The sequence below is a fragment of the Vanacampus margaritifer genome, chromosome 1 (assembly GCF_051991255.1).
Source record: "Vanacampus margaritifer isolate UIUO_Vmar chromosome 1, RoL_Vmar_1.0, whole genome shotgun sequence".
Taxonomy (NCBI): Eukaryota; Metazoa; Chordata; class Actinopteri; order Syngnathiformes; family Syngnathidae; genus Vanacampus; species Vanacampus margaritifer.
Genome location: NC_135432.1, coordinates 30,449,173 through 30,473,875, shown reverse-complemented (window position 1 = coordinate 30,473,875; position 24,703 = coordinate 30,449,173). Strand labels below are relative to the sequence as shown.

The 24,703-nt window shown below is 40.8% G+C and overlaps 1 protein-coding gene across 4 annotated transcripts in view; it reads left to right on the top strand.

Annotated features, from left to right (window-relative positions):
• magi3a (membrane associated guanylate kinase, WW and PDZ domain containing 3a) overlaps nucleotides 1-24,703 on the top strand; it is a 94,909-nt gene that overhangs the window by 54,027 nt on the left and 16,179 nt on the right. For 3 of the 4 annotated variants that reach the window (XM_077547316.1, XM_077547334.1, XM_077547341.1), the window contains exons 2-10: nucleotides 4,512-4,628; nucleotides 7,113-7,232; nucleotides 12,135-12,341; nucleotides 13,841-14,009; nucleotides 14,507-14,586; nucleotides 16,523-16,580; nucleotides 18,321-18,427; nucleotides 21,171-21,368; nucleotides 22,832-23,422. In XM_077547316.1, coding sequence (XP_077403442.1) covers nucleotides 4,512-4,628; nucleotides 7,113-7,232; nucleotides 12,135-12,341; nucleotides 13,841-14,009; nucleotides 14,507-14,586; nucleotides 16,523-16,580; nucleotides 18,321-18,427; nucleotides 21,171-21,368; nucleotides 22,832-23,422 — 1,647 coding nt within the window. Of the gene's footprint in view, nucleotides 1-4,511; nucleotides 4,629-7,112; nucleotides 7,233-12,134; nucleotides 12,342-13,653; nucleotides 14,010-14,506; nucleotides 14,587-16,522; nucleotides 16,581-18,320; nucleotides 18,428-21,170; nucleotides 21,369-22,831; nucleotides 23,423-24,703 lie in introns of those variants that run through there. The other variant, XM_077547325.1, reaches the window with a different exon arrangement.

The window sequence follows — 24,703 nt, the reverse complement described above, 5'->3', positions numbered from 1 at the left end:
ACCTCCTCCATCTTGCATGCGCTCTCTTCTTTACCTCCCTCGGGAAAATAGAATGATACAAGTCAAAATATGAACCAGGGACCATCTTGTGTACAGCGAGTGTCACCCCATGCATTGATAAAGTGCATCAAAACTCATTAAGTCATCATAACGTCAAATTGTGGACCAAAGCAAACCAAGTGCACGCCCGGAAATGTTCTGGGAACAGTTGAGCTTGTTCATGTTTAAGGTGCAGGGAGCTGTGCCACTTTGTCACAGAAAAAGTGATGAAATGGAGCGTCCTTTCAATTTCAATGAACGGATTCTTTGCTGCGTACTCCAGAGACGGAATGAAAATACATTTTCTGCAGCCCTGAGTTGTCAAATACGCCTAACAAGGAGGTAATTTGCAGATGGCAGAAGCATTCTCGTTACCACAGGTGCCAGCATGAAAGGGAAGCCTGATTAGACACCCACTGCTGTCGGCTTTGCTGCTTCCTCTGTCATTGAGGGAAAGCTTTTGTCTTTGCAATGACGTAGACCGCATTATTCTTTCATTACGTAGTTCTTGCGCATGAATTATTCAGTTTGTGGATCTATATTGAACTTTGATTTTTTGATTATTTTTATTATGGGTGTTCTTCTGGAGCATTGCTGTACTTGTGCCTGTTGCTCAGCAGTGGATGTGCTGCTTTGCTAAGGTTGTCATCTTCAACAGAAGATTTGCCATAGCCAGACATTTTACTCCTACCATGCACCGCTTGGTGAAATAGTAGACATGGAAGTTGGCTTACATATTAACTCATTCACTGCCATTGACGGCTATAGACGTCAAAAATTCATTTGAACTATTTCTATTAGTTTAACATTTTTCCCCACTTTTGTTAATGAGAGTATGGAAACCTAGAGAGAAAAAATGATTGTACATTTAGAACAGACAAAATTTTTAAAGAAAAGAAAACTATTATTAAAAATTAGGGGCATCAGGTGATTAAAATTTGTAATCGTAATTAATCGCATGACTTCACTAGTTATCTCACGATTAATCACAAATTTTAGATCTGTTCTAAATGTACAATAAAAAAATATAGGTTTTCATTTTCTTGTTAACAAAAGTGAGAAGGAAAAAAACCTAATAGAAATAGTTCAAATGAATTTTTGACATATATAGCCGTCAATGGCAGTGAATGAGTTAAGCTGTGTTTGTGTGGTGTTCATGTTAACGTGCACTTAAAGTAAGGGAATGTGCTCAAACTGCCTGACCGACTCATCATTCATTCAATCATTACCCAGGGAAAAATCAAAAGTCAACACTTTTATTGGCCGCCCAGCAGTAGTCAATATTTAACCAATTTACAGAATGAGCGTGTCTTTGTGATGACAGATCTCTCCACTGTGTTTGCCATGACGATTAATTAAACATTAAATAAGAGTTTATCCTGTTGCTTTAGGATTTTGAATTGATTAATGATTACCACACAAAAGGGCACGATTCCTTGTGGATCTGACCTCGCACTTTCATAATATTAATTGAAAATGTCAAGCAATTGTTGGTGTTGTTGCTGTTGTAAACTGGTCAACACACATTTTGGAGCCATGAAAGTTTTAACGGTTTTTGTCATGTTTAGCTGTTGCTGAATATGAAAATTACTTCTTCTTTTTTTCCAAATTGGCTCTAATTTTTGAAATGGTCCATATTTGTGTTAAAAAAAAGCAAGCATTAACAACATGCAAGCTATGACATTGGTATTCTCTTTATGCCATAACTTGTTTGAGGCTGTATCTTTCTTTTCAAGTATGTCTTTACAGTGTGCTTTCATTTTTGATGCAATATCGTGAAAGACAGCAACCGGTATTGCAGAGACCCTTCTATATGCAAATCGTGTTTCATGTGAAAATCAAGCAAAAAAGTTCAGTATAGTAAACAAATAAAAAAACGGGTGACGTCAATGCACAAACACGACTTTTAGTAACGATCAAAGTACATTTTGTAAACTGTTAAAGCGCTCTAAATATCAATCAAATAATTGTCAAATGTTTATCTTAAAAACTAGAGCCATTTCAAAGAAACTGATGAAACCCTGTATCTTTTGAATATCTGATTTGAGATGCTTGAGGTAGCTGAGATTATTGCTCAAATCAGTACATACAACAGTACATGTTGTTAGTTTTTACCTCACTCTTCTGTTGTTTTTCTGCAAGAAAGTTTACATGAGCTTACACCAGTATCCTCATGAGGGCAGCAATAGTTTAAATTTGCTATATAGATAAAGCTGCCTTGCCTTGCCTATATACAATTTATACAGTGTATATCAGGGGTGCTCAAGTTCGGTCCCCGAGAGCCCCTATCCAGCCTGTATTCTATGTTTCCCTCCTGCAACACAGCTGAATCTAATGATCAGCTAATCAGCAAGCTTTTCATGAATCAGGTGTGTTAGTGGAGGGAAACATGGAAAACAGGCTGGACAGGGGCTCTCGAGGACCGAACTTGAGCAAACCTGGTGTATATAATCCATCAGTATTTGTAATCATAACACAAACACACACACACACATTATTTGGAAAAACATAGTAGAATAATTGAAGTGCATCATCATCATCATTAACCACCACTAACTTGATTCCTGCACGACTTAAAAATGGAAACTGAGGAAAGAGATGGGAAAATCTAAATGTTGAAAAGCTCTGTAGTGGGGAAAAGGAGAAAGAGGAGGTGATTTTCAGTTGGTAGTCATTTCTGAAAGTGATCTCAAACAGAGGTGCGAGCAGTCTCACGGGGATCCACCTGGGGTGATAAAAATCTGCAGCAAGAAGGCCGAAGATGAGAGATGAAGCGATAGAATAATGATGAGAGGAGGACTGGGACAGGCTATGTTTCTATTGTACGCTGCCATGTATCACCATTACTCCTGTCTGCCAACAAAACCCCTCATCCCTGCCCTCCCTATGTTTCTACATCCCTAAATTGGACCCCTCACACCCATCAGTATTTGTCTAATAGCCAAATGACAAGGCACAAAGATTTCTATTGTGTCCCACATGCTTCAAAGTATGACCCTGGCAGGCCAGCGATGCTGCTGCCATGTAAGCTCAGAGGTACCGACCGCTCCCTCTCTTTTTCTCGAGCCCTCTCTGTCTGTGGAGATATGATGCAGCACACTAACGCAAGCTGACAGGCGGGCCACAAAGACCGCCCTGTTCTGTGCACTGGAGTTGGCGTCGGCTTTAGACAGGGGAGCTGATTTGCATGCGTTTGCGATTGAGAGATTGATATTGTCCACCCTATGTCTCTGCAATCCCGTGGTGGCAATTAGTGAGCTCAATTGTCATGTCTGATTCCATCGGATCCTTTCTGGTTATATTTCCTTTTCCTGGGGATTCCTACGCAGGATACAAGACCATGTTGGACAGGAAAACTAAAACATAGTCGCATTGTTTTTATTGTTAGGTTTTTAAGTTTGAATTTCTTCCACATTGTTCTGCTTCTGGGAACGCAAACCGCAGGCTTGTGGCTTCCGACGCGCAACATGCATTGAGACCCAGTTTATATTCCCCTGACCTAAATTCCTCACTCGCATTGTTCTGGTAAAAAGTCCAAAGAGTTGCATAACAGTGAGCTGTGTGTCGATTGGCCCAGCTATACCGCAGTTACTCGATTGTTTGAGTGAAGAACGTTTAAAAGTCCAGATGAAATATTAGGTTCCTCATGGCTGCAACACAGCCAGCAAGCATCCGTCAACAGACAAATGTTGAGTAAGGATTATTTCTTCATAAATGACACCCTTGATTGTTGTTCACTGTTTTTCTTCCACTGTACCAAATGTGTTTTGCAGTTCGTCCACCTGAAATGGAAGCTTCTAAAAATGATGTTTTAGCTTTCTCAGTAGAGTCACTGAATGGTTGTCAAGTGGTAATCATATCTGATTACAAGTTTGATGAGTTTTATCGTGGCAGCGGTTGACTAGGTTTAAGTGATTACATGGGTTAGGTTACAAAAATTCAGTTTGAAATTAGGTTTGTGTCCACCATGTCTGTTGTGATATCTCGTCCGTTCACTCATTTCCGATTACAGAGCTACACAAGTTTTACACAATGTTTTCATCACTTTAAGCTAATTATATCCAGTATATTGTTACATTCATGACTGTGGCTATAGTTTCCAGTGGCGTGGAACTGTGCAACAAAATGAGATCTTGTGGGTAATTTCAGTTACATCAATTAGTTACATGTATCAAAAGCGCTCAGTATAATGTATAAATTAATTTGTAGCTCTCTGAAAGTGTCTATCAAAACCTGAGCATTATTATCTTTGTAAATGCAGATGGTTTGATCCAGCTCTTGTATTGGGTATCATTATATTGTGCGAGTGGTCATAAGGTTGTGACTGGTTGATGTATATATACACTTGTGTGTGTGTGTGTGTAAACCTAGTAATATCTTTCACAGTCACGAACATTTAAAATATGTTGTTATTCTACCTCAGTAAAAGTGTTGTGTAATTACCGTACTGAAATATGGTCTCCTTCTCCTAGGTAAGGTGCTGAATGCCGATTTGCATCACTACCTCAGTCTGCAGTTCCAGAAGGGGTCCCTGGATCACAAACTTCAGCAGGTGATCAGGGACAACTTGTACCTGCGCACCATTCCATGTGAGTAGTAGAGAAATAAACGCTAATGTCACCTTTTAATGATGATGAAGATGATTGCCATTTTAGCAATCTCTAATAAGAGTGGCATATAAATCTGATAGATTATTATTATCGTACAATTTAGTGTTTTCTTATCTCGTTGGCAATGTAACATTTTATCTAATATGTCAACATCCAGCAAAAAACAGATATCAAAAAGCAAAGGCTTTGCCCCGAGGCGGTAACTTGGCTTGCTGTTGTGGTTTCGCTTCAAATGAATTGTAGCCGTCTGTCTGGCTCCAGTAGTCCAGCCTGCTAGTTGACACTAGCATGAGCCTAAGGGGCATAGCCGAAAGGTTGTAGAAGCGTGACTTTCTACTTCACCAGACATCCTGAAGCCTTATTAAATGTTGTGCTTGGCTCTCATAAAGATGACAGGAGCCAGTGGTCCGGGGCCACCAGGTAATCCATCATGTCTTGGCAAAATCCCAAGATCCATTCTCAGTGCCAGACACATCTCACCTTTTATGCTGTATATCCATCATGGGTGTGGAATCAACACTACATGTCTCACTGGGAGATACGAAACAAAGAGAAATAGAGGAAATGTAGGAATGATGTTTCAGCTTGAAACTCATATTTTTAGCAGCGATGATGATGATAATACATTTTATTTAATTGCCCTTTTCTTTACACTCAAGGACAATCAATATACAAGATATGGCATTCTGTGGAAAAAAAAACACTTAAAAAAAACAATAAGAGAAATGAATTAAAAACAACAGAAACAGGCTGATCAAATGACATTAGGTTGAATATGCAGTTTTAAACAAATGTGTTTTTAGTTGTGACTTGGAATGAATTCTGGAGCAATTGATGTTTATAGAGTTGCAATAATTCAGCCAGGAGGTGACGAGAGTGTGGACAAGGATGGCGACAGTGTGAGGTCAAGGAGGGATGAAGGCGGTTGATATTACATAGGTGAAGTAGACGGAGCAGGTAATGTTATATGTATGGGATTGGAAGGATAGTCAAGGATGTCACATAGACTTCTAACCTGGGGGTTTAGGTGAGCAGATTTTTTTTTTTAAATAACTTATGACAGAAAAAACTTCAAACATGTTTTGTTGGTATTGTTATCAAAAAAAGAAACCTCATACTTTTCCCCTCTAGAATTCAAGTTCAAAACTTCAGTCTTGAATAAAATTTGGAATCATAAATGTAGCGTAGCACATTTCACATCAATAAATAAATCAACTAAACACTGAGATTTATGAAGTGCAAAAGTAAAACTTTTGCTCAATCTTTTAAAAGATAATAAGTATCACTTGTATCACTGAAAGAGTATAAACAAAGCATACTTTTGTACAAATGGTGTAAGGCAACATGAGTTAAATACAACTCCTCTAAATCATTACCCTCACAAATCTTTAACCATGACATAACATATGCATGTAAGGCCCTGGATAATAAAATGGTCACGATTATATGATGCCGAATAAAACTGATTCATCTTCAGGTTTACTGAGTTAGTTGAACTGAGATGAAAAATGGCGTCTTTTGTAGTTCTGATCACCTTCTCCCCATTGCTGTCAGCCAGAATTAACCATTTTCCCGATAGCAAAACTGAGCTGTTTTAGACGTGATGGCCCACAGCGGCATCAGGATGGATGTTTACGCAGAAAGAAAATGAAGAATGGGGACATTAAATGCAAAGTTAAATTCCCCCATGTGTGCAAAGCAGCCAGATAGCAGAGCGACTCGGCTGAGGCTCTATAAAAGCCCTGATTACAGCTGAAATGATGCTAAGCAGAGTTGGCGCATTAAAAAAAGCGTGAAGTATTTTCCATAACAATGTGTTTCCAGCATCTCCAAGATGAGAACATCATCAAGGCAATACATGTTACTTTCTTAATGAGAGGCAGCAGTTTGAGAGCATTGCTATTTTATGAAAGTAACTGCAGGGATGTTAAGGCCCGGGAGCAGAAGCACCACCTTGTGTTTTAGGTTGAGGAAGTTATTTGGAGGTGTCGATTTAAAGTGGAGAAAAGGGAGCCATTTTTACCTTTGAACAATTGCGTCAACGTTGTATCATATTAACAGCCGCTGGCATTCGCTGTCATGGATTTTTTTTTTTAACTACCTAGAACTTTATGACAAGTGGAAATAAATCTTCCTGAATGCTTTTGGATCTTCATTTCCCCATAGACAGGAAAAGGAGTATAGAGGTTATGAAAAAGTCGACACTTTTGACACGTTATCTTTTAAAGACGATCTTGATATATTGTCTAATTTGTGTTTTATATTAGCATTTATTGAAAAAGCACACAGTTTTTTTTTTTTTTTTTTTAAGTGGCTCTGACAGGTTATTTCCCGGCATCAAATATTTTCTGTGCTCTCCCACCTCAACCTTAAGCCTGGTGGACGTCACATGCCTGTAGCCAAGTGTTGGATTTGAAGGCTCTCCACTAGTTTGGTTCTCCTAAAGTGTGCCCTTGTTGGCAGGCACCACTCGGCAGCCCAGAGAGGGTGAAGTTCCTGGAGTGGACTACAACTTCATCAGTGTGGAAGAGTTCCGTAACCTGGAGGAATGTGGACTGCTGCTTGAGAGTGGAACCTATGATGGTATTTGTCAAACATAACACACATTTCACAATGAGTTTGTTTTGAGGGATTGTGACTTTTTATTTTTTAAATAAATATTTAAACCTGGTAAAATGTCTCATTAATCCTATCCAGATTGGCTTTTTATTTGACAAGAATTTCTGAATTGTATTATGTATTCTTCAAAATGCACATTCCTGTCTTTGTTTGCCCTTTTGTAGTTGCTAGATTTTTATTTTTGGTCCAATGCACATTCCTGTCTTTGTTTGCCCTTTTGTAGTGGTTCGATTTTTATTTTTATTTTTGGTCCAGAATATAGTGGTGGTCGAAAAAAAAAAAAACATTCGATTTTGACGATGTGCCCGCTCAATGCAATGAACTGCACGCTAAAAAAATGGAATTCAATGGCTTGGTGATGAAGTGCCACCCCCACAAGTGAGAATAGTCTTCATGGGTGCTCAGCCAGGTCACTTTTTTATCTACTGTAAAATTCTGATGCCATCCCCTGGCCGTCATGGTAACGCAAAGCCATACTCGCGTCTGCAGGAGTGGGTTGCGGTTTTGTGCTGGGTGAGCAGTGGTTCAACTGCATGTGGTAGGTGTGGTGCCCCCCCCCCCCCCCCCCAAAAAAAAAAAAAACAACAACAACGTAGCATTAACGAAATTACAAGTGTGACTGGATTCTTGATTTTTCATACGCACACACATTTTTTCCCCTGCTATTTGCTCATGTTGATTCCCTTCTGAGATGAGATTTGGAGTAGTCATGAGATAAAACTTCAGTTTTCATCTATTGATTCGTCACACCATCAACCAAACTACTGTAATCTTGAAGTATACCTAAAAAATGATGTAGCACTGTGCAATTGTGTGCCAAATTTAATAAAGAAACTATTGTAAATAAACTATATTACCCTCTCATGAGAAACTGGAACAAATATTGTACATACCACTGTACACACATAGACAAAGTTATAGCAAAGATACTAGTTCTCTTGCTAAGCACCAACACATTTCCTTCCAGCAGCTAATAAATGTGAAACAAGCCAAATTAATATGCACCAAGGTGATATGTGCGGGGTGTGGGTGCTATGTGATGTGGCTGTCCGCTCTCTTTTCCAAATGGGCCCCCAGGTGACCGGCCCTTCAACCCTGAAGCCATAAACCCGTCAGCAAGATGAGTAATGGAGTTGCTCTGTCCTTTCCTTCATAATGCAACACAAGCATTCTTATATTGACATCCAACATTCGCAAGCTCCCAGAAGTCTAATTATAATCTCAAAATGTCAATAATGAGGTTGTACATCTAAAACAGTGGGGGTGGGGGACCAAAGAATTGCTTTTGCTGTGAACATGTACATGCATTGTATTATATGGCAATTTGGAAAGAAAAGTTGTGAAAACTGTGTTCTATAAATCTAATTGTGTGATTGGCTGTCAACTAACACCCCCACCCCCGACCCTAGTGAGGATAAGTGGTTCAGATAATGAATCGATGGATAAATCAAATTGACCATGACTTGTATGAATTATTCACGATAGCGGTAGCACTTAAATGGATTAGCTTCCTTCAGGTGGAACAGATGTTTCCCTTTTAAAAATCCACACTGGCTATGGTTAGTAACATAAATGTTGCAGTTGTAGGAACATAAACACAAATCTTTCTTTCTTGTTAAGGCCAGAACTACAGCATAGAATTACCTCAATAGCTTTCAAAATTATCACTTAAAAACATCCTGTACACACACACACATTATAATTGTTTTTCTTTCCTTTTACCATTATTTGATTTCCACAATTGGACTGTAAACGAAAAATACAAATATCCTTCAGTAATTGGTTTGTCCTGTACTTAAATATAAAAATGTCATGGCTTATGTTAATTATTCAAAAGGGCCCACAAAATAGGATTATAAAGGTCGACATTTAAAGATGTAGACTGGAGTTTTTGGATACATCATGGGCAAATGAGCTACTATGATGATGCAGAGGAGATATTAAATGTATTAAATGGCAGAGGCAACATTGATAGATAGACTACTTAACAGTTATAGTCCATTCTTGTGTGTCTGTCAAGGGACGATTGGACAGAGAATAAAGATGTTAAAATCCTTTTTATTAATACAAAACGGAAAAAAATCATCCTCCCCCTGACACTCATGAACTTTACTAGAAAAGTAATTTTCTACCCGGCTGTTTTGCTGCACCACAAAGCCCACAAATGTTTCTAAATAGGACCAGTGTTTGTGTTTACAGGCTTTGCAGAGTCATGAGGTGAAGTGACATTGCTGTTTATTAGATAGAAATAGGGCAGTGTGCCAAAAGTCACAGAGTCGGGAGGGTGCTGAGGTGCTGTGCTGGCAAGTGCTAACAACTGAGAGACAACAAAATGCTTTATCTTTACAAGTGACAAATAAAAAAGAAAGTAAAGTGTAGTATTGTTAATGAGAATGTCCCCAAATGCTCCCTGATGGGAACAGAGGAATGCAGGGTTGGAATAGGTAACTGAAGCGGGACCGCAGCTGCCGCGCATGCCAAACGGCGCAACAGCTCTGTGCCAACGCACAGAAAGCAAGATTGGCTTCACATGCCTCAGGCTGTGGCAATCACAATCACAGCCTATGGGCACACTGGGCACTGCCCCAGAGAGCGCAGCTCCATCCTTCAATGATTAATGAGGGTCTCTGACTGTGGCTGGCACGGAGATCAACGCGAATGTGTTTGGGGAGGTTAATCGGGAAGGCCAATGATAAATCTCATCTGAGAGCACAATTTTATTTCTGGCTGAAACACTGCCATTTGCTGATTTATAATGATTTATGTTATCAGTGTTTTAAATTGTGTTGCTTCAGGTTTCCAAATTGTGAGATACTTTATTGCCTCGAAGTTGTGAGAGATGTTTTGGAATTTTTTGGGGGGGAATTCCATGCATCTGGATTTCCCATCCATCTATGCTGGAGTCGATATCCCATCTGACCATAGGTGGGAGTTGAACTACACCTTGGACTGATCACCTGTCAGTCAATTATCCCTGTATTTTTCTTTGACTGAATGTATATTTCCCGTTTTGTTTTTGTTTTTTCTCATAATTGGAAGGTGGTCAACCAGGGCTCCAAACTAACTTTTCCCCCTGGCCCTTAATCTGGAATTTTAGGATCCCAAGTGGAAAATGTAGGGACACACAGGAATCACAAATGACCTTGCAGAGTAAATATTTACATTTCCACTATCATCAATGGGCAGAAGTGTATAACTGATGTTTGTCAGCAATATATGTATACAAGAATAATGAAATAAAATAAAAAGGCAAATTTATTGGCCACACAAAAATTTCTCAAATTTTCTGGGCAAAATGCCACCATGTAGGGGATGTCTGTATTGTCCATCCCGGCCGCCCTTAAGCACTATGATGTAATTTTCAGTCGACAACAAGTGGCAAAATGGCCACCCCCAGAGATGGAGAAAAATGGGTGGATTTTGCGGCTTAATTTATATTCCACAAATGCAATATTATTTATTGTTTATACTAGCGGCGGTGCATAGAACATATTATTGAGAAAATGTTTGACTTGACTTCTGCTTTAAATTGGCAACTAGAAATTGGAATGGAGTCAAGTCATGTGACTCATATATCATACCGCTGATATTGTATAAAACATGTATTATTTTGGCTTACTTGGAAGTGCGCTCCACTCAACAAAACTGTCAATAGAGGCCTAGAGAGCACTCTTTCCTTTACATGGTTAACTTTTAATATTTGAATTAATAAGAAGTAAAAGTAAGCAAGGAGTCTAGTGGGGATTCAAGCTAATTTCACAAAGCTTCTAAAAACACTGATTCCTCCAAGACACAGTACACTCATTAAATCAGTAAAAACAACAAGCCTGCAGACCCGTTAGTTCCCCTTTTTTGAGGTTGGCATGGTTTTAGACTGATCCAGAAACGGCAAAGATCTCCTTAAGCTACCATTTGCATTGTGACTAATGAGCTCAGTAACATTAGCGCAGCATCCATCTTGCAGCAGTCACAGTCCCTTATCTCCTTGGAGTCCTCAAGTACCTTCTATTGGCGACCATGATGAAATAGTACCATCATGAATGATTAAAAAAAACAAATTTGTATTGCCTTCATCACTCCCTGTTCAAGTATGACACATTCATAAGTGAATACTTGTGAGTGGATGCCCCTTGTGGTTTTCATTTCACATTTACAGTACAGCAAAGAGCTCCTTGAACGTAGCTTAGTATCCCCTCCTATCTTTCTGTGTCCTCATCTTAGCAGGTCAGACCTCTCCAATGGTATATTTGAGGAAGGATGAAAATGAGTGGCGCTCTTGCTGCACTGTGCACACTCGCTCTGTGCAGTTAGCGCTGCACTGCCTTGGGCGCCAACATGACAGAAAAGGCTGATAGACTTGAAGGGGAGATCTCTTGCTTTCACAACTTTATTTTTAATCAACAGTGTATCTCTTCATTGCTCTTTACTGAGTCAGATAGCATTATAACAGGCTAACATTTACATAACGTGAAGTGATATCTTGCAACTCGTAGCTATGGAAAGACCAAAATGCACATTTCATATCAAATCATTGACTTTTATGAAGACTGAGTGACAATATATTATTTCGTAGTTACTGGAAAGTATGCAGCACATTTTAAATATCAATGTTGAGAATTTGGAACAGCAGATGCCTCTACAAACTGGGCAAATAAATGCCAATTTTATTTTATTTTTTGATAAAAAGCCAAAGGAAAATGGTCCTACAGCCTACCATCATCCTGAGCTTGCAATTGTAGTGGGATGGTAGAAATGCAAGAGCTGTGACTCATTGATGACTGCGAGACTTCCCATTTCAGACAGGATAATCTGCTTCGTGACAGTTTTGCGGATTTATAATTCAAATGTGTTTGTTTTTTTCTTCAGGTAACTACTATGGAACACCGAAACCGCCTGCCGAGCCGAGCCCTGTCCAGCCGGACTTGGTGGACCAGGTTTTGTTTGATGAGGAATTTGACAACGAAATCCAACGAAAGCGCACCACCTCAGTCAGCAAGATGGACCGGAAGGACAGCGCAGCCCCAGAGGAGGAGGATGAAGAGGAGAGGCCTCCTATGGTCAATGGTCAAACTGGTGAGACCAACACAAAGGCAGCATTTATTTCCCCTCACAATAAAAGCGAGCAATCGTACAGTGTGTGACTTGGAGGACTTGATGTTGATGTGTAAAAACATACATTTGAATAGAAATGCTATGCAACGTGCAGCAGATAATGACACAGAATTGGACACCCGATCAAATAAATAGGAAATTGCTTGTCCTTTACTGCCCTGATTGTGCATCCATATGAGAAGGCTTGCTATACGGAGACCTGCTGGCAAAAGCAAGGGAGGGACAAGTGTGAAAAGGTAATTGAGCATGTAGCAGATCATCCCATTTTGCAAGATACACATCATCAGTATAGCCCTGGGCGCTGTGGAAGGTAAAGTTGAACCTTTTGCAACAAAAGATGGAGAAGAGACGCACGCATTGCATCTTAAATGGTAAGTCAACACAAAAAAAAAATCTTGACAATAATATGTTTTATGCAGCCCCACTAGTCTAAATAAGGTATTTTGGTTAATAATGTGTTAGTGAAATATGAGTTAAGCAGCAAAATCCAGCAGTTTTGATCCAAATCAGAAGGCAACCATCTTGCCACTTGCTGTCGACTGAAAGTGACATCACAGTTGCTCAGGTCTCAGGTAACAGCCAATCACAGCTCAGCTTCAGAAAACAGGTGAGCTGTGATCGGTCGTTGCCTGAGCCCTGAGCAACTGTGATGTCATCTTCAGTCGACAGCAAGTGGCAAGATGGCCGCTCCCTGAGATGCATAAAAATGGCTGGATTTTGCTTCATAACTCCTATTCCACAAATGTAATATTAATCAGAATGTCATGTTTAGACTAGTGAGGTCAAATATATATAACATATTATTGTCAAGAAATGTTTAAGGTTGACTTCCCCTTTAAACTCTTGCATTGTTGCAATAACAATCCGTAGCGTAGAAACCCCTGTGTGCTTTGTTGTACAAATGAGGCCGAAATGTCAGCAAAACACTTTTGTCATGTTTTATCTTTATCATTCAATCCCAGCGGATATGCAAACAGAGCAATCAATGACCCGATGACGCTGCTCAGATGAAAACCTGCACACCACTCCACCACACTCATACATGATAGGAACCGAGTCGGGCTGCGGTGCTCTGGGCCAGGCTGAAACGTTGGTCAGCTCTGCTATTGCCCGGAAGGCAGTTCCCAGTATATCACTGCTGACATGCAAATTCTATGGCAATTGCTACACTCTTGTCTATGTACTCTCTCTGCCTCCCCCTTCTCTCTCTCTCTCTCTTACTCTCTCTCTCTCTACCCTTTCCTCTTTTGGTGGGATGCAACCATCCGCCCAGTGTGCAGAGGAAGCGCAAGTTGAGCGGCAGCAGGGCACTATGCAAGGAGCCCAAAGGAGATCCAATGGTTCCACATTCTCACCTCCCATCTCCTTCTCTTTCTACCACCTCCCGTACCCCTACTCCCATCCACTCCCCCTTTCTGTCTCTGTGCCGGTGTCCCTGGCGGCATGTCGGGCCGCTGCAGACCACAAGGACAAGGCGGATTGGAGGAAGGCTGTGCCCAGCTACAATCAGTCAGCTGCGGCCATGGACCTGCGGGCATGGAGTGCCATGGCACAGGACGATAGTCAGGAGGCCCTGCCAAAGAACTGGGAAATGGCCTACACAGAGACCGGCATGGTCTATTTCATAGAGTGAGTAGCCTTAACATTGCCTGGCTTTGGTCCAATTGCTCTCCCATCGCATGAACTCCCAGCAGTCGCCTGACTCCTCTTAGCCCAATTAGTCTCAAACGTAGTCCAAATACTCACCCAATTCATCTTTATTCATGTCACAAATAAGCCAGATCCGTTCTGGTCGCAATTCCATGCAATCGATCCGGTGAAGGTATCTGCTGGCTCAGCAGTTCTTTTACTTTCATTTGCCTTGTGGTGGATGTTTTTTGGCCGACAGGCCCGCATGGTTTTCATTAGTATTTTTGCATTCAAGATTATAAAAGCATTCTGAATATACTGTATGATCTGAAAATGTACATGTGTATCTATTCTCAATTAGCCTGGAAATCTTTTAGCTTCCAAGAGCTGTTGAAATAGCTCTTGGGAAGTAATATGGTGCTGCTAATTGCTTAATCGTCTCATTATCTTTTTAATGATCTTGACAAAGCCTGAAGACAAATTTTGTCTTTGCGCAGCCATAACAGCAAAACCACAACCTGGCTGGACCCGCGGCTCGCCAAGAAGGCCAAAGCTCCTGAGAAATGCGAAGTAGGAGGTGAGACATCATTCTTCCGGTTTCATCTGCCTCAAATTGAGTCACTCAGTTATGCCGACTTCTTAGCAAGTATATTTACAGAGTATTTAGATCCCTCTTGCCTTGCAGTTGTAACCCACAGCCCCTTCCTTCCTTTTGTCGGTCCCATCTTCTTCTTCTTTTATTCCTTACGAATCTATTCCTGTCTTCTACATTGTCCAATTAAAATTAAAGTGGTACCTTGACTTACAAGTTCAGAGTTTCAGACCAGAAAAATTGCTAAGCCTGGTGGTCAGGGAGGGACCGGACAAAATTTGGCCTGGGAAAATATTCAAAAGGGGTGCGGAAGACAAACGGCATGCACTTAAATGACTTTGAAATCAAAGTGCAGTGGAAGTAGAGAAAAACTAAACTCCAAGTTAATTTTGACCTGCGCAAACAATGTCTTTGTAATTTCAACAAAGAGCTAATAAAAGCTAGACAACACCACCTTTCTGAAATCATTGGTAAGAACCCCAACAATACACACGCTCTATTTGCTGTGGTCGACAAACTCACAAATCTCCCAAAACAAATGGCGCCAGAATTTGCCTGCCACTTTAGTGAATAAGTACAAGACATCAGGTCCAACATTCGTCACAAACCAGCAAACGATGCAGCACTTAAAATCACCCAGGGATAATTCAATTACCATGACAAAATTTTATTCAGTGGATCAAAAAACTATAACAGATTTGGTTCAGCAGTTGAAACCTTCCACGAGCTGTCTTGTCTCAATACCATCTGGCTTTTTCAAAACTATTGTGAAATCTGTCCGAATCGATTTACACCAAATAATCAACTGCTCACCTCATTCAGTTGAGCTTCCTAAACCCCTAAAAGTAGCTGCCGTCAAGTCCCTCTTAAAAAAAAAGGGAATGCTGGATGTCTCGTTGTTCACAAATTATAGACCCATCTCAAATCTTCCCTTCTTAACAAAGATTGTTGAAAAAAATATTTATCAGACGGACTTTTTGATCAATTCCAGTCTGGTTTCGACCTCATCAAAGATTTTTTTTCCTTTTGTTTTAGAAAGCTATTCACTTCTTTACTCTTAAATGTTTTTAAGCTTTTCTATGAATGCTTTTTAAAGTGGCTAAGGGATGTTGTTTTAGTAAATTTTGTATGCTACTTTTGTTTCCTCTGCTTTGCTTGCAAATGCTATTAACTGTTGTTTGTTGATGCTTGCTGGCATTGTATCTTTGCTTGTGCAAAGCACTTAGTGTTGGCTTGTTTATGAAATGTGCTATAGAAGTGAAACTGCCTGTTTTTTCCACACTTCACTTGTGCGGCGGTTTACTTGAAGTTCACTTGTATCTCAAATTTTGATCTTATCTCAAAGCAAAACATCGACCAAGCAATGACCGTAAGTTGGGCATTCAAGGTACTACTGTACTGTATGTACAGTGGTATTTGCTCATTTGCATAATGGACAATGGGGCAAATTAGCTGATACCATCATTTATTTATCTTCTATGGACTTTTAGGGTAGCCAATGGCTGCTTTCTTTATTGAGGAGTGGGCAATACCGCAGACAGTAAATGAGCAGTGGCGCAAGTGTTTTTTTTCACAGGTGTATCTGCTCCGCCTAAAGGCTTGTGAAGTACATACAGAGCATTCATCAGCACGCCATCCAACACAAGGCAATTTCTCCAAGGACTCCCTTGCATTTGTTTGTAACACAGTAGCAGGAACTTGAAATGATGCTCACGTACACACCTCCTGAAACAAAGACTATTATTTTTCTAGCTGTAACAACTCCGCCTTTCTCTCTCCTATCACTCCACACCTCATCTGTCATTTGGAAACGCAGCAAATAAAACAGGCAATCTTTCCTCAAGGTGAACATATTGCTGAATTTTAAAAGCACCCAAAAGTCCATGAAGTCCTCACTTGTGATCATTTTGCTTCCCCCTAGAGTTGCCCTACGGCTGGGAGAGGATCGAGGACCCCCAGTATGGCACCTACTATGTCGAGTGAGTAACCAGACACTCCCGCAAGTTGAAGATTGAGGTGTCAGGTGACACAGTGAATAGACTCAATCAGCAGCTTCGATCTATAGCACTTATTTCGCACCATCAAGGCAAAGTGTGGATGATGCGTTGCGATCGGATGCTGGGATGCTCCCTGTGCTCCAGTTTCCCACAGCCCCTCAAAAGCAGCTAATACAACAGACAATTCAAGTTGTGGGGCCCGGCGTGGGAAACAAAGGGGAGATTCCGTTCTGATCAAGAGTACAAATAGAGCTCAATGTTTCATTTTGCTCCCATTACTGTGGACAAAGAGGCGTAGGGGGAGGATCGGCGCCTCTGTTTATACAAGAGGGTCAACTAGAGGCTGCATCTCACATCTCCCTGCCTCTTTGTCTGGCCATTTATTTGACATCCCATGATTTTCCAAACATGAGTTGCAGTGATGAGGGAGTAAGAATAGATAGCACAGTGAGGACCTTCACTCGGAGGGAGGCAATGTACTGTAAGTGAGTCACACAGGAAAAGCATGTTGCATCTTTCATTTTATTCGCCGACACGAAGACGCACAAACATTTTGTGTCAGCAGGTGGCCACTTTAGTGCAGCTTCAAAGTTGCCATTTTGACTTGTATACCACATGTAACACTCGGGTGATAATGCTTTTGTGGAGTTGATACTTTTTTTCAAGTGAGACTGTTTACAAAGAGGTGGATTTGTGCGGTGAGTCAGCTGAGGCAAATAAATCACAAGTTGGCATAACAAGCAAAAACAATCCCTTCAAAAAGTATTGCAGCAATGAGACCAATTTATTTTGATTGTTGACTGAAGACATTTGGGTTTCACATAGAGCTGCTCGATTATAAAGAAAATATTCATCACGACTAATTTGGTAATAATTGAAATCACGATTAGGATGATCATTTGTTTTTTGGGTGCAAAACAAGAAAATGTTTAAACGGCCAAAAATATTAAGACAATTAAATTTCTTTCATTATAATTATGCAAGTTTATTTTGGACCAAACAAGATTTATTAAATTAGTTGTTTTAAAAAAATATATGTTTTTGTTTGCGATTATGCCAATTTTGGAGTGTAATAATTGAAATTGTAATTGAATTTTGATTAATTGCACACATTGAAAATTAGATGAGCTCAACGTGTCATGTGATGAATAGCTTTGGAGATGGCATTATTGGAAACTAAACCACATTTTTAGATGGGGGAAGAAAAAAAAAAAAAAAGAGTACACAGGTAGACTTAAATATACTAGAGTGATTACAACTTAATATTTACAACGCAATCTCGGGTTACGAGTGGCTTGCTTTACGTACAAATTGGCGGACGCACGATATTTTCAAAGATAATCTGCATCAATTAATGCACTATTTTAGGTTCGCAAACTGTCTTGGCACGGACTCACGAAAGGTTCAGCTGTGCTTTTCCTCACGCTGTGTTGGCTCTGCATCACAAAATTGCAAGTATCTTTTTACTTTTAATTAAGACTCATAGCTAAACTGACCAATAAACTGACTTCAAAGAGAAGCTTCAGCTCAAATGTGGGTGTCAAAAGGTGAATTATGTTTGAAATTCCTCGTTCCTGCTCCAAACTCCAAAAGGTCAAAAGCTCAAGAAAAGTCAGCATTAAAAGGACTTGATTGTCAAAATAGATGTAGCACACATCAGCTAAACAATGCTTAAATGAGGACAAATCGGCCAAAACATATTTTACGTGTGGCCTCTTGCAGCCATATCAACCAGAAGACTCAGTTTGAGAATCCAGTCCTTGAAGCAAAGAGGAAGGTCAGCGTTGAGACGCCGTCTGCAGCATCCTCAACAACGGACACGCCCTCAGGTGAGCCCTCTCAGAAACCCTTCAGAAATACCGTCATTGTAACATGCAATCGAATGAAGTCGCCCTGGCATTTGTGTACTGTGGCATCAATGACTGCCCTGCGCACATCTCGTCCCTCCTGCTGAGAGGTTTTAGGAGTTGACAGGCTGCTTATAAACAGCTACCCTCTGAAGCAATGATAGTCAATTTGCATAATGTAGCCGAGCTGCACTGGGCAGCAAAACTCATTTTGGCAGTCAGATATTAAATTCTGAGGGCTCTGAGGTCTCTTTTAAATCAGAGTCACAGCAGTTAAAAGTAACTTCATGATAAGAGAATTGCATTTTCTACATCTACTGTTCATCGTTTGTTGCCTTGATTGAAGGCTGCTTTGTGTTGTTATAAATGCATGTGCTAATATATGTTTACTGTTTTCTGTGCACATAAAACACAGGGACATTAGTATTCAAGTAGCCGCTGTATTTTCGACCGCGACTTTCTGTAGTCTATGGATGAAACCGGCTTTATTTATGTGCTGCCAACCTCTGCTTCAATACACCATCTCCACCTTTACGCTCTTGCTAATGAGAATGAATAATAACCAGTGAGCTTGTGAACGTGCGTGAAGTGGCTTCTAAACAGTGTTCTGACAGGACAGCCAATCTGACCTATCAGACAAAACCGAGAGAGAAGCCCGGCACCGTACTCCATCCTAATTATAGCACTGACAATCCTGTCTGACATTTTATATAATTACTTCACCCCCGAGACGTCAGACTGTCCCTCAGTGGCCCACAGCTTAATTACCACGATGTAAACATGATTTGGGTGTACCATGCACACCGCAACATCCTTTAGTGTTGTTTTGTTCACAAACTATTCGTTCAAACTAATTAATCGCTCAACGTGCTGAACGGAATCGCTTCGTAAACCGATTCGCTTTCCAGTTCAGTTGAGCCCACTCAGTTGCGCGCATGCTGGCCGGGAGCGGAACTGCAGCGTGCTGTTCCTCACTCGAGAATCTTTTGCAAATGACGCCGTCGGTGTGTGACAGGGTAGGGATGTGATTCTAACCGTTTCCACTTCATGGGGCTACACTTCATTGGCCTCTGTTTGTCCGAGCTAACAGCTAACGTGGATCAAATCCACATGAAAACAAACCCACACACCACTATCTTAACAGACCACACATGAATTAATCAGGAGAGGAGACGCGTGCACACACATATTATTACTAGCCCCTCTGTGCCTCTTTAACATGTTTATATATGACAGCTGCATTATTTATTTTTGTTGTTTTCGGGTCTTCCCACCTAAATGTTAGCTCAGTGGTTATTAACCTGGGTTTAATCGAACCCGTGGGGTTCGATGAGTCAAGGCACACAACTGACTCATATGATTGGTGATGACACACCCGCTCGGCCATCATTAGCTGCAGGTGATCACACTACAGTGCTCGGCCCATCTACAGGGAAATTGGTGCACTTAATAGTCGATTAGTGAATGTTGTGATGGTACGCCATGTGATTTTTATTACTTGAATCCTTCCATACCATGGCAAGCAAAAAAAGAAAATGGCCGGACGACTATGTGCAATATGAATTCACATGTATAAGGGAACGTATGGTGTTCCACAGGGTTCAATTTTGAGGCCTCTGCTGTTTTCATTGTAACTGCTGAGTTCCATCTTAAGAAAACAGTGGTGGCTGTTTTAAAGTGCTGTAGAGTTGACTTGAGTGATGGGAGTCAGAGTCCTAACTAGCCTGGAAATCCAGACTCAAGGTCAACCGTCCTATCAGTCACATTTCTGAGACGGGGCAAAAATGACCTAACAGACAGTGGAATAAACCAATGAGCGAAGAGCGGAGTGACATCGGGAAAGCGACTCGTTGAAGTCTTTTCTTTCTTTTTTTTCCCCCTGCAGAGACTGAGTAAAAATCCAACATCCAGCCGAAGAGACTAGAGACTGAATGACTTATGTCGTTATTGCGGGAAAAACTTGCTCACAAAGACGTCGTCGCGCAAATAGACAAATTTGTTTGACCCGCTTGTTTTCGGCCGGAGCCAAATCGCTGTCTTTGGATGCCTGTGTGGCTTTCCAGGCTAAGACCTAACTGCATTAATTGCAATGCCAGGTTGAGCAATTGTAGCCCCGCACAACTAGCTAGCTAGCAAAACTAAAGGAGCTTAAGCTGCATGGAGATGGTGAATACAATACCACCACACTTGCTGAATTCAGGGCGAAAAGCACCATATTCGATGAAAAGGCTACTCTCCCTGTTCACCAGTGAACTAGTCTATACATATGTTTTGAATTTAAAAAATATATGTATTTTATTTTTCAATAAAGGGTCTGGTGAATGCGCACAGGAAACTGGTGCGGTTCGGTACCTCCAATAAGATTAAGAACCACTGTGTCAGCTTAATTGCTCTGACATTTTATTTTTGTCACATTCAGCAATGGTTTACACACAGTGAAGAGATGCTTTGAATACAAGAAATATAATTACATCTAACTTGGCACCAGTGTGTGCATTACTTGTTGCAAGTAATATGCTGTCAGATATGATATTGTCGCACGAGTGCAGACAGATGGCAGTTCTTGAGCTGTTCACTTTCTTCATGTCACAGGAACATTGACACATTCCCAGAAGCATTTGTAACACATTAACAGCTTTTATGAGATTTATGAACTTGCAAGGGGCAAATCTTCATTCACAATTTTCTATAAATGGCATTTCTTCTAACTTTGTCCCTGCCACAGAGGAGCCTGGTCACGGAGTGCGACACTTCACGAGAGACCCGTCTCAGCTACAGGGCTCCATCTATCAGACTGCACTTCGAAAAAGCCCTCAAGGCTTCGGCTTCACCATTATCGGAGGAGACCGTCCTGACGAGTTTCTTCAGGTCAAAAATGTCCTTCCTGATGGGCCTGCTGCACACGACAAGAAAATTGCCTCTGGTAAGGGTCCCTATATGACACTTCAATATCTCCATGGAAAAGTCAAAGAGGCTAGCGGCTTGGTGAAGAAGGGTCATTCAAGTGCTAAGTCCTAACTTAGTTGTTATAAAACTCTCAAGTTTTTTTTTAAATCTGATATTTTGAGGTTTGATGTTACGTAATCTGATACAAAAGTAACTGAAGAAAGTCAACCTTTTAAAGTGGAAGTCAACCTTAAACATTTCTTGACAATAATATGTTATATGTGACCTCACTGGTCTAAACATAACATTCTGGTTAATATTACACTTGTGCAATATAAATTATGAATCCAAAATACATCTCAGAGAGCGGCCACTTTGCCACTTGCTGTCGACTGAAAATGACATCACAGTTGCTCAGGGCTCAGGAAGCGACCAATCACAGCTCACCTGTTTTCTGAAGCTGCGCTATGATTGGTTACGTGAGACCTGAGCAACATTGATGTCATCTTCAGTTGACAGAATGTGGCAAAATGGCCGCCCCCTGAGATGGATAAAAAGGGCTGGGTTTTGCTGCTTAACTCATATTCCACTAATGCCGCATTAAACAGAATACCATATTTAGACTAGTTGGGCGTCATAGAACATATTTTTGTCAAAGCATTTTTTGGGGGGGTTGACGTCCCCTTTAAAGGTGTTCAACGTCCATTTCTCTTGAAAGCAATGAGTTTGGATTATATCAAAAAAGATGCTCGAGGTAGCTGAAGTCTAAGTCCATGGTTGTGTTCAGCATTCTACCAGTTAAAAATGGAAACCAGTCTTACTCAAAACTTTCAGGGATTAGAGCGCATCATTGAAAAGGAACCCTAACTATGACTACTGTCAGATCTCGTTACCAGTCACACTAATCAACTGATTGACAAACATTTACTTTTTAAAGAATATATTTATTTGTATCTGATGCGAGATGCTTTTAGCACAGTTAAATGCTATGTCAATACATCTTTTTTTTATATTGGTCCATTAATGGCATCAGCATTTGCATTTTATAATGCAGCTTTTATGTACCCTGAGTTAACACAAACAAACATCGGGGGTGGACTGCAGAACGCTCGCTTTGCCATCTGTGTGAAATGTTAGCCCTGCAAAGCTGTGTAATTTTTCAAAAAAGCTAAAGGATTATTATGTTACATTATCTTAATTTTCTTCCCGAGTTCCCTTTTCGCTCTTTCTTTTTGATGCGGTTCATTGTGGACCACAGGGACTATAGAACTTGCTCCGATAAGGAAAATAGGATCTGTGTTTGTCAGGGAAGTGTATTGATTGTGTGGGCAGGTTGAGACAAGCGTGTCGGTCAGCAATTTAGCTGCCTCTCCAGACCTATTCATCGATCTATTCATCAGCCAGAACCTTCCAACCTCCTTTTATAACCAGGTGTTAACGGCGTGATTGTGATAGCTCATTCTCCAAAAGCATTGAAACATGCATGATTTGCATTTGCAGGTGACGTGATTGTTGACATCAATAGGATGTGCGTGCTGGGGAAGACGCATGCCGACGTGGTGCAGATGTTCCAATCCATCCCCATCAACCAGTATGTTGACATGGTCCTGTGCCGTGGTTACCCGCTACCCGAGGATTCCGGCAGTGGTGAGGACGCGTCCAAGGACATGTGCGCTTCTCCCGCCGCTTCCAAGCCTCAGGATGGAGGAACCCTCCCCAGGCAGACTGCTGCAGTACCACCCATGGCTAACGGGGGACGTCACCACCACCACCATCATCACCACCACCACCAACCTCCTCCTCATGTCCACAACCAGGAGGGCCCAGATGCCACCCTGCTTCAGCCCGAGCTCATAAGCGTGTCTTTGTTGAAAGGCCCCGGAGGTTTCGGCTTTGCCATTGCTGACTGCCCGCTGGGTCAAAAGGTGAAGATGATTCTGGACGCACAATGGTGCCGTGGTTTGCTGAAGGGTGACGTCATCAAAGAGATTAACAGACAGAATGTGCAGACGTTGAGTCACTCGCAGGTGGTGGACATCCTCAAAGACTTGCCTGTAGGCAGTGAGGTCAACGTGCTGGTGCTCCGAGGAGGTGAGTTAGCGTGGTGGCGAAAAAAGAAAAAGGAAAAAATGTGGCCGCCAACAAAGTTCACTTCTACAGTAGTTTGTCTTCCCACAATGTTATGAATCACACGGACAACACGAAGAGAATGATTAGCAGAATGGCAAAATTCACAACAGGCGTTTGATCCATGAATGGACGAATACATGTCCCTATTCCAAATAGCCTAAATCTGCCACGCCTCGTTGAGCAGCATTGTCAGAGTTGAGCCCAAGCAACTTCACTTCAAATACAAGTTTAACGTGTTACCTACTGGTTGCATTTAACTGCATATTAAATCTATATAAATACTGTTGAGTTGCGTATACTTCAGAGCGACATACAGTGTAGTTAGAAAAATATGGTACATGAGACTTTGTTTTATAAAGCATCCTGCATATTGGTACTATATATAGAATTGGTAAAATGTTAAAATTCTATTACCATGAATGGCATGCTGATAGTTCATGAATATGATCATTTTATACCAAAAACCCATGAACAGATTCAGTGCAAAAAAAAAAAAGACTTATCAAGTATATGACAAAAAAAATTTGGGAAAAAAACATTAAGTTTGTCACAAAAAGCAAGTGGCACTAATTTGGTGGAATGGCCCATGTGATCAATATACAGTATATAACATAGAAGTATGTACATGTCTACATTTCTATATTAATTTATACATTCCGGTATTCAAATATAAGTGTTAAGTCTAGGGATGGGCGAGTACCAATACTGTATACACGGCCTTATCTGTACTTGCGACGGCAGCCGTTTTACAATCAGGTACTAGAAATTACGAGAATAAATAATTGACATTAATTTTATGCAGTCTTTCCTTAAAATTTTCTATCATTGTATTTTGGATGGAAATTATATGTATCAAAAGTACTAGTGGTATTGGTACTTGGTATTGGTGACTACTCAAGAGTTAAGAATACGTACTGATATCTGTCTGAAAAAAGTGGTATTAAATATCCCCTAGTTAAGACAGTTGAGACAATATGACTGCGCTTTTTTTTTCTCTTTTCTTTTTTTTCTTAAGGCATCGCCGAGGTATCAGATAAGGACTCGGAATCCACAGATACTTAAAATGAAGACTCAGACTCGGGTGCCCCAAAAAAAAAAACCTGTGATCGGGACATCCCTAACAGAAATACTAGAATGAGAGACTAGAAGAGTCACGTGGGAGTGGATTCCCATGGAAACGTATTGACCCATTCACGGATCAAACACCTGTTGTGAATTTTGCCATGAGCCGCAAGATGTGTA